This window comes from Mastomys coucha, unplaced genomic scaffold (genome assembly GCF_008632895.1).
Source record: "Mastomys coucha isolate ucsf_1 unplaced genomic scaffold, UCSF_Mcou_1 pScaffold5, whole genome shotgun sequence".
In the NCBI taxonomy this organism is placed as follows: Eukaryota; Metazoa; Chordata; class Mammalia; order Rodentia; family Muridae; genus Mastomys; species Mastomys coucha.
Window position 1 is genome coordinate 38,374,917 of NW_022196911.1, and position 9,415 is coordinate 38,384,331.

General features: G+C 43.7%; 1 protein-coding gene across 12 annotated transcripts in view; it reads left to right on the plus strand.

The window, feature by feature from the left end:
- The window catches only part of Atp10b (ATPase phospholipid transporting 10B (putative)), a 318,086-nt gene extending 312,717 nt beyond the window's left edge, over positions 1-5,369 (plus strand). For all 12 annotated transcript variants that reach the window (XM_031351453.1, XM_031351452.1, XM_031351454.1 and 9 more), the window contains one exon: positions 2,488-5,369. In XM_031351453.1, coding sequence (XP_031207313.1) covers positions 2,488-2,980 — 493 coding nt within the window. In that variant the 3' untranslated portion in view covers positions 2,981-5,369. The remainder of the gene's footprint in view (positions 1-2,487) is intronic.
- The last annotated feature ends 4,046 nt before the right edge of the window (positions 5,370-9,415 follow it).

Here is a 9,415-nt window from a genome sequence, read left to right on the forward strand (position 1 = left end):
TACCTCAGTGTCTCAAACTCCACCCTACCCCTGAGCTTGATTGTATAAAAACCTCAGTCCTCTGGCCAAACACTTCTTCAAGGATGGTCTTCAGATGAGACCAAGTATTTAAGCCTTCTCTCTATCAGAAACTATACTCTCATGCAACAAGAAAGTAGGAGTTCTCTCTTTTCAAAAGCGCAATCCTATAGGACCTGACTGCTGTGGGAACTTAGCACATATTTGTTGACTGGAAGGTGGAGCAGAAAGGCAGTGTCCTGTGAGAGATATTTAGACTAGGGAAACTTCAGTCTCCAGACAAGAAATCCAACCTTTCCAGAAGCATATACTTGGCCCCCTATTTACTCACTGGTGAGACCTACTACAGTCTTGAGAGAACCCTTGGCCCCTATGGGTTCACCAAGCAACTTCGAAATACAATAGTATAATGAAAGACTCTCTCTTAAGAGGCTTTCAAATTAACATTCTAAATGTCCTCCAGGCCAGGTGGGCTGCTTCTTAGATAATACTTAGAAAAGGGAATGTGGGTGGCCTGTGACACAAGATAACACATATGTAACATTCTCACCCTTCCACTTGGATAAATTTAGATGGAGGGTTTAGAGTCTTCCACAGGCTTCATGCAGCTTGACAGGAAGAAGACAAGTCAGGGTGAGCTACAGAGAACTCAGACCCTTTCAAGAGACCTTGGCAATCTCTCCTCAGCCACCTCGGGGTGTCAGTTTCCTTCCTGGGCAAAGACTAATTATAAAAATAAAGTTCCATAAAAAAAAAACTAGTGTATGTACAGTAAACTAGAAACTAGCCTGTAGATCTAGAGTACTTGAGTCTGCCATAACTTGACATCAGACAAACTGCTGGATTAGTTTCCACATCTGTATACAAAAGTAAAACAAAAATATAGTCACGCATTGTACAGACATGCTCAGAAATGAAAACCACAGCATCAGACAATTTCATGATAGTACAAACACTCATCAAAGTACACTCACGTAAGTTGGCAATGTCCCCAGGTGACGGGAGCATGTGTGCCCTATCATGAACCGAGAGAGCCTCGTGTTCCTCAACTGTACCAAGCACATGGATTTTTTTGAGAGAATGGCATCAGTACTCAGACAGCTTTGAGCAGTCCTGGCCCAGAACAGGCATGAACTGCTATGTGTTGCTGGTGTTATCATGCTTCCTCTGCACCACCAGAGGCAGCCACCCTTAGCTTTCAGAGGGGTCACTCAGAGACCAAGAAAGATGATCTCTGCAGAGTTCTGAGACCTCTTTCAATGTTGAAATTTTAAGAAGTCAATAACTGTTAAGGAAAATATCAGCCAGGACCCCAAGACCAAGTTCTCAGCACAAAGGAGATTTGCTTGCCCCAGAGGGACAAAGGGCAGGAAATAAGAAACTAAGTCAGGAAATGGAGGATGGGAAAGAAGGGGAAGGGAAGAAGGGAGAGGGCAAAGGACTGCCTCTGGATAGAGAAGGGATAGACTTGGTACATAGGAAAACAGTTTATAAACGTACAGGGGAAACTCCATGTTAGGATGAGGTATTTCATTTTACTTGGGCATGTTAATTAGATGAGCTAAGGGGAGCTTTTGGTTGCTAGACTTCAATACTTTGATAGTTGGACCTTGGTAATCAGCCTCGGAAGGAGGAAGAGGCCAAATAAGGGAACAGACCTTGGTGGCTAGCTTTAGGATTGTAACCTAATGAGTTTTAGCAAGGGAGTGGGGATGTGGGAGAAGGGCAAGGCCTGCCAGAGTCATGCTCACCATGCTCCTGCTGGCCGGAATCCCTTGGTAAGGCTCTGAAAATCACTGAAGGAAGACCTGGACTCGGTGTGCAAGGACAAAGAGCATTTATTCTGCACAAATTATCAGTATCCGGGGTCAGCATCTATTCTCTAAAATGGAGACCCCAGACAAAGGTGGGCAAACCTTCTTATAGGGAACTAGGGGAACTCTCTAGAAGGTTTAGGTAATCTCTAATGTGATTAGCTGGGGCCAAAGCAGTAACATTAGTGTAACTTGATTGGTTACTATTTTAGTTCTACATTTAGAGAGTGAGTTAATCTAATATTGTATTGGTGGGTGCTGGAGCGGTCAGAAGTTAGCTTCTGGCTGACTTGTGCTAGGTGGTCAGCGGTCTGTATTCCTATGTCATGAGTGTTTAAGTATAGGATGAGATAGGACTGTCCAGCACAGATGATCCATCCTGGGATAAGATATTATTTCTATGATTATCCTGAGGCTATTCTTTAGGAGAGGTTTTATGACCTTATTTTGGATTTTTATGGTCTGTTTCTAGAGCTGGTGTCTTATGACCTAGTTTTTAGGACTTACGGTCTGTTCCTGGAGCTGGTACCCTATGGCCTTCTTTTTCAAAATCAGGCTTGGTCCTTAAGTAGAGACAAATGGGATTTATGTTGTCCTTTTACCTTTAACAATAATTCAAAAACTGTCCCCTTTTCCCCCTTTTACTTTCTACTAGGTATTTTCTCCTGTCTCTACAAGGGACATATGGGAACTCTCTAATCTCAAAAGCTCAGAAAATTGACAAGCTGCCCATAGACAAAAGAAACCTTGAAATCCAGAACTGGAGAAGCAAACAGAGGCCTGCCCCTGCTTCTGCTTCTGCTTCTGCCTCTGCTCCTGCTACTAGCACCGTCCACACTGGGCCCCCGTGCCATCCAGTATCACCTGAAGCACAGCAGGACTTTGGAGCCAGTACCTCAAAAAGCTCTAGCCCTCCCAGACAGAAGAGTGTGGAAGACTGGGCTCACCAGGGTCCAAGATGCAGCAGAGAGCATTCTAGGGATGACACATGCTCAGGAGATGCCTTGGCTAAACTTTCTTCTGGGGAATGCCTTCTGGAACCAAACAGAACAGTGGCTCCCACAGCCTATTCCAGGGGTCAGAAGGACGTATCTCGACACTCAAGCAAAGGCAGCCATCGCAGATCTCAGAGTTCACTGACCATATGAGGGGCTACAGAAATCAGAGATGGATACAAACTCAGAAGAGACCATGCAATCACTGAGCAAGTGACCCAGTCCCTTCCTCTCTGTAGAGGAATGTGGCTGACAGTTTTATCAATTTTCCTCACCAGGATTGACTGCCTTCAGGAAATGCTGGGCCCAAAGGAAAACTTGACTGTCAGGCCAGTTGACTCTGGCTTTATTTCTGCTGCCAGGAAGCACATCTTGAAACTGATAGTCTAGATGCAGATATGGTTTAGTTGCACTGTGTTCTCATAGCCCATGCACATCCTTATGCCCTTCTAAGTAATGCCTATGACCCAATGCAACTGGGCAGTAAGTATCCATGATTCCAACCAGTATTATAGGGGATGTATCAGAATGTGGAAGTAACTAGGTTTCTCAATCCATCACTTCACCCCCAAGAACTCCAGTTTTAGAAGAGACCTGCACACAAGAGTACTTCATCTCAAGATCACTACAGCACCATCTCTTCCATGCACAGAGTTGGGTCTGCTCCTTTCCTCTAACCCATTGGTTCTCAATCTTTTTAATGCTGCAACCCTTTACAGTTCCTCATGTTCTGATGACTCCCCCCAACCTTAAACTTATTTTGTTGCCACTTCATAACTGTAAGTTTTCTAGTGTTATGAACCATAAGGTAAATATCTGATATGCCACCCACAGGTTGAGAACCACTGCTCTAAGCCAAAGATGAAAATGGGATTTACATGCAGTGCAACAGATACCACCAAAGGCTGTGGGGTCACAACTCATTTAAGTAGCAGGAAGAATACACATACTAAAGGTTTTCCACTAATGGGCCACATGCCCCATCTAAGGAATATTCCAAAAAGACATGGCATTCTCCTCATCAAACTACTTATTTATTTTGAAATAAAATTACCCATCCTCATTCAACACTTTCAATGGGAAAAGTCAGAGATGAGATCTTAACATAGCTTCACTCAGGAAGAGACTCACATGACAGAGCAACTATGAATGCAAAGTGACATCTTCAAGTCTAAAACCTACACTAATAAGCTTATTCAAGAATGTCATGGCCATCGCTGACCCATGATTCAGCTAAGTTAAGCAGTCATGGGGAAAGAATCACATGTACTTCACATCCCTATAAATTGTAAATACTAAAAATGTTAAAGAACTCGAAGTATTTCTCTAAAAGGCTGTCAAGAGAATCTAGGTCTGCTATGGCTTATTCCAAGTCTTCAGAGTTAAGTCAAGGAGTGTTCTTTGCCCCAGCCTCTCTAAGACAGTGCCTATACATTGGACAAAAAGTCCAAGGAGAGCCAAACCAGTGCATTAAATCTTTGTACCCAAGTCATCATCACCAGTCATGAGTTGGTCTGTCACTTAAGTAATTTCTCAACAATGACACTCACAAAGAGCTCCACAATCAAGATGGCCAATGGCAGAGTAAGCTGACTCCCCATCCATCCTGGTGAAAAACAAAAACCAGAGAAGCCATTTGGAGGACCATCCTAAAGCTCTACTGTGTAATGATGATAGCATGAGCCAGAAAGGGAAGGGGGTTGGGACTTGAGTATCCTACAGATAAATTGATAGGGTCATGCAAGAGGTAGGGGGGTAGAGGATGAGTAATTCTACCAACTAGGTATAAGTTTTTCAAGTGAAAGTAGTTACCAAGACTTGGATCTCATCCTATCCCAACCCCAACTCCACTTTCCCTATGAGACTCCCTGCCTGCTACCAGTAGTCAGAAATCCCAGTAGTATATTCTAAAAAATAACAGAGCATTGGCTCCAGTAGATTGGAGTTTAAATGTTTGCTCTTTCCCCAAAGCCTTTCAAGGACCTTGAAGCAGGTCACCAGGCTTGCAAATTAAGTTTAAGCAGCTCTACCTGCTGGCAGAAGGAGTGAGTCCAAATTGCATGCAGTGTACTTTGAAGCTTTCAGAAGCATAGGCAGTCCATAGTAGTAACAAAGAGAGTCTCACCCCAGAAGGAAAAGAGGGGATAGGAAAACCAAAAGAAAATGCAACACACCCCAGCCTTTACTGAAACCCACGCTCTACCCAGCACTCTGATGCTGCTCTTTTCTTGCCTGATCAACCAACTCCGTTTGCCTGTGATGCTCCCATTTTTACAGTTTCCCACATACTGGGGAGCCTGGGCCAATCTGATCACAAGTGGTCACTTACTCTTGCCATTTTTTATGACCCAAACCAACTTTATGACTGTCAAATGTGCCACCTCACTTAGAGGGAAGTTCTAACATTCCCTTTATAATGTAATGCTAGTGACTATATGTAGTACATGTTATATGTATATAGTCTTTTTACTGATAGACTGGAAACATGTCATCATTTTTTAGAAAGAAAAATAAACTTGGTTTTTCCATAGTTCCTTACCAATCTGAAACTCTTATTATTCTGCCCATATATTATCATTAAAAATCATGAGTATTTATTCATTCATTCATTCATTCATTCATTCATCCTTCTTTGCATTTACTCATGTATCTATCCAAGAAATTTTGCTAAGTCCCTACTAGATAATTTTCAGTATACCTTGGGCCTGCCCTCACTTGTACCTACCTTCCCCGGGTTCAGGGCATTGGGAATACTTGGCCCAGTGTGAGAGTGAAGCACAAACTCTATCTCTGGGCTGCAAGAATTGGAAGTAGCACATACAACACATACATTCAGGAAATCTAACGCAACTACTTTTTCTCTCGAGAGCCTAGCAAACACCCAAAACCTAGGCTGACTTAGGCTTCTCTCTTCATTATTTATTGTCAATGTGACTGCTTACAGCACAAACATGAGGGTATGAGTTCAAATCCTTAATGCCTACATAAAAATCTATGTGTAGTGAGATGCACTTGTAACCCTAGTACTGTGGCAGAGGCGTGAGGTGGGCAGAAAAGAGAGAATCTCTGGGATTAAGTGGTTTCGAACCTAAGTTCAGTGAGAGTACTTGTTTCAAGACAAAGAATGATAGAAGATTGATATCCATTCTTCTCTGTCTTCCATGTGCACAAATAACACATGCACACACACATGCATGCAGGGGATTGGGGGGGGAGAGAAGTGATCAGTGTGACTAGAACTCAGACAATGACCTGGGATTATGTTGTCCTGGTAACTGTATTGGGTTACTTTACTGTGTGCCAGACACTGCATCACCATCTAACCCCACAGCAACCTTGCAGGGTAAAGACTGACCTAGCCTGGCCCAATAGCTTCAATGGTGCCACCACTACCTCAAAGCTTCATGCATTGGCCTCACCCTTACTTTGCCTGATGTCAATGGAGCTCACATGTATCTGGTACCCCAGCTGAAGAATTGGTATCTTCCTTCCTGCATGGTTTCTCATCATTGAGGAGGCCAGCTAGGTCTTGTCACATGATTTCAGAGCAAAAAATTGTTACATGACCTTGTGAGATCAATGCTGAGAACTTGAATACTTGCTGACCACCAGGTTCCATGGAAGAAAGTCACTTGTTTCAAAAATATTCTCTTATCTTTTCATGAGAGGCACTGTAAAGAAACCGAATGCCATTTGCAGTCACTCATCCCCGTCTTGTAGAGGAAAACAGTGAGGTAAAGAGAAGTTACATAAAGACACAAAAGTCTCATAGTTAGCAAGTAGTCAGGTGGTATTCTAACCCTGGGAGTCTGTAAGCAGTGGCTGTGTACTTAGCCAGAGATGCATGACTCAAGATAAGATCAGAGGGCAGATAGGGACCAGAACCAGATGGCATTCTCTTGAGAGGCAGGGTTTCATAATGGTGAGGGTGCCCTAATTTCAATCCAAATCTGGCACAAGCTAGCAATGTGGCCTAAAGAAAGACAATTCCACACCATGTCAAGCCTGGCTGCAGCCAAAACAAAAGTAAGTATAATATCATCATTTAGGGGGAACCTGAGCTAATCCTTACACTGCCATAAACTATCTCCCTCCAACCCTGTCCCGACTTCAAACTTGGGCACCAAGTCAGGCTGTTCCCTGTGGAACTCTTTCCACTGGAAGCCTTCTGCTGCCACCTAGCAGGATAGAAGGAGGTACTGCAACTGAGGTTGGGCAGGGGTCGGGGAGCTTCAGGCATTAGAATCCCTGTTGAGGACATTGAGTCTGCCTGGAGCTAAGAACTTGGAGGCCAGATTTCAAGTCTTAGTGTTGTGGTTTCTACGGTGACTAAACAAATTCTTTCAGGAGTTTTTTCCTGAAACTATTCTTCCTAGTTTCTCCAAGCTCTTGAGTTGGGCCCTCAATTGGTTCTAGAAGCTACTTGGGGAGGCTTGTTATGGTGTAAGAATGTTCTTGGACAGATCCCAAGCCTGCGGTCTACTATCCATGCAACTGTATCAGTCTGTATCACATGCACATATAAACACAGAGAATGGAAAAACCCAGAAAGACATCAGTTTCCTGCTGTCAGACCCTGCTGCTTGGAATATGGCATCCTGTGATAATACTGTGATTGATGCTGCCGTTGGAGACATCATGAATAGGATTGGTTTTCAGGGGTTGAGTGAAGCTGAGGAGTCAACAACCCTTTGGGGAAATGTCACAAACCTTCAATCACTTGGAGGACTTTAACTGACTTTTTCAGATCAGTAGGTAGACGTTGAGAAACTGTTGTGTAAGGAGATCCATAATGAAGGGCCAAGGCGCTCAAGCCTTCCAACTGTCAAGAGGGAAGCCAGAGCAAATACGTACCTTTCTTTTGTATAGGCCCCTAACCAACCCTACCATCCACCCTCAATAAACACGATTGCTTACGATATGAATGAAGCACAAAGCCTATATTCCTGTGCCCCTTCAAACACATCATTTCCTCAAAGTCTGTGGATAGCTGAACAGACCCTGTCTCTACAGCAGTCTGGAAGGGGGCTCACCCCTCACCGGAAGGCCTGAGGACAGGTTCCACTGACATAATTGCAGAGAGGCTAGCCAACCAAACACTTGACTGAAATCCAAAGAAAGTGTTTTCCTACACTTTTTGAACAAATGGTTTTAATTAGGGTTAGTTATAGGTGAATGGGTGAGTGGGTGATTTTTAAAATCACCTTGCCAGTGGCTGCAATACTGAATAAAGCATCTCTCCCTTACCCAGCAACCATAATTACCTACCAACATAATTACCCCTTCAGAGAGGGGTGGGGCCTTATCTTAGTCACTGTTCTATTGCTGTGAAGAGACATCAATGGCCAAGGCAACTTTTACAAAGGAAAACATTTCATTGGGGGCTTACTCACAGATTCAGAGGTTCAGTACATTGTCATCAGGGTAGGAAGTACGATAGCACACATGGCCCTGGAGCAATAGCTGAGAACTACATCCTGATCCATAGACCAAGAGAGATTCTGGGCCTGGGCATGGACTTTTGAAACCTCAAAGCCCACCCCACCCCACCCCACCCCCCCAGTGACACACTTCCTCCAACAAGCCACACCTCCTAATCTTTTTCAAATAAGTGTCATTCCCTGATGATTAAGCATTCAAAACTATGAGCCTACAGGGGGGGGGGGTGGACATTCTTATTCAAACCACCACAATCCTAATGAGCCCCTCAGGCTCATGATGTTAAGGGGCCTGGTCTTACACAGGAATTAGGCAAGTAATGGAAAATGACTTTGGAAATGCTGTTCCTCCTACAGCTAAACTGTGTATTCCCACAGATGAAAGGTTGTTATTAAATGTGGATGATGAAATCCAATAGAGAGACAGATAGCTGTGTCCAGGGTCATTCTGCAATGCATAAACAAGACTAAGATCAGAGTGCTGCTCTCCTGACTCCCATCTTCAACTATTTCATCAGCCAAAGAGAGAAAATACCAATGCTTCCCAGAGCTGTGTGCACGTTTTAAAAGACATCATCCCACAGACACGAGTGCAGGCAAAACACCAATGCACATTTTTAAAAAAAAATGAAAAGATTGTTGCACCAAATGCCAACTGCATAGAATAATATGAGGCCACATGATAAATGACAGAAGAGAAATCTGTCTGAGTAGAAATCTGTGTGTAGTGCTTTGAATAAGAATACCCTCCCATAGGCTTATGTATTTGAACACTTGGTACCAAGTTGGAGGCACTGACTAAGCAGGGCTGGACTTGCTGGAGGAAGTATTCATTGAGAGTAGACTTACTCCAACCATCATGCCTACCTCTCCACCATCATGAACTCTTCCCTCTGGAACCATGAGTCCAAACATACTCTTCTATAAGTTGCCTTGGTTATAGCATTTTATCACACAGACAGAATGAAATGATAACTAATACAAAGTCCTTCTAGAACTCCTCATGTTATCCTATTTGCAGAGGAATAGCCTGAATGGGGAAGAGAAATGGACTATACCAGCAGAGGCTACCTTCAGACTTCCTTTGCCCCGCTTACAGAGGCAGAAATGAGCTCTAAAGCCCCATCAACTGATGCTAATGAGCCCCAAT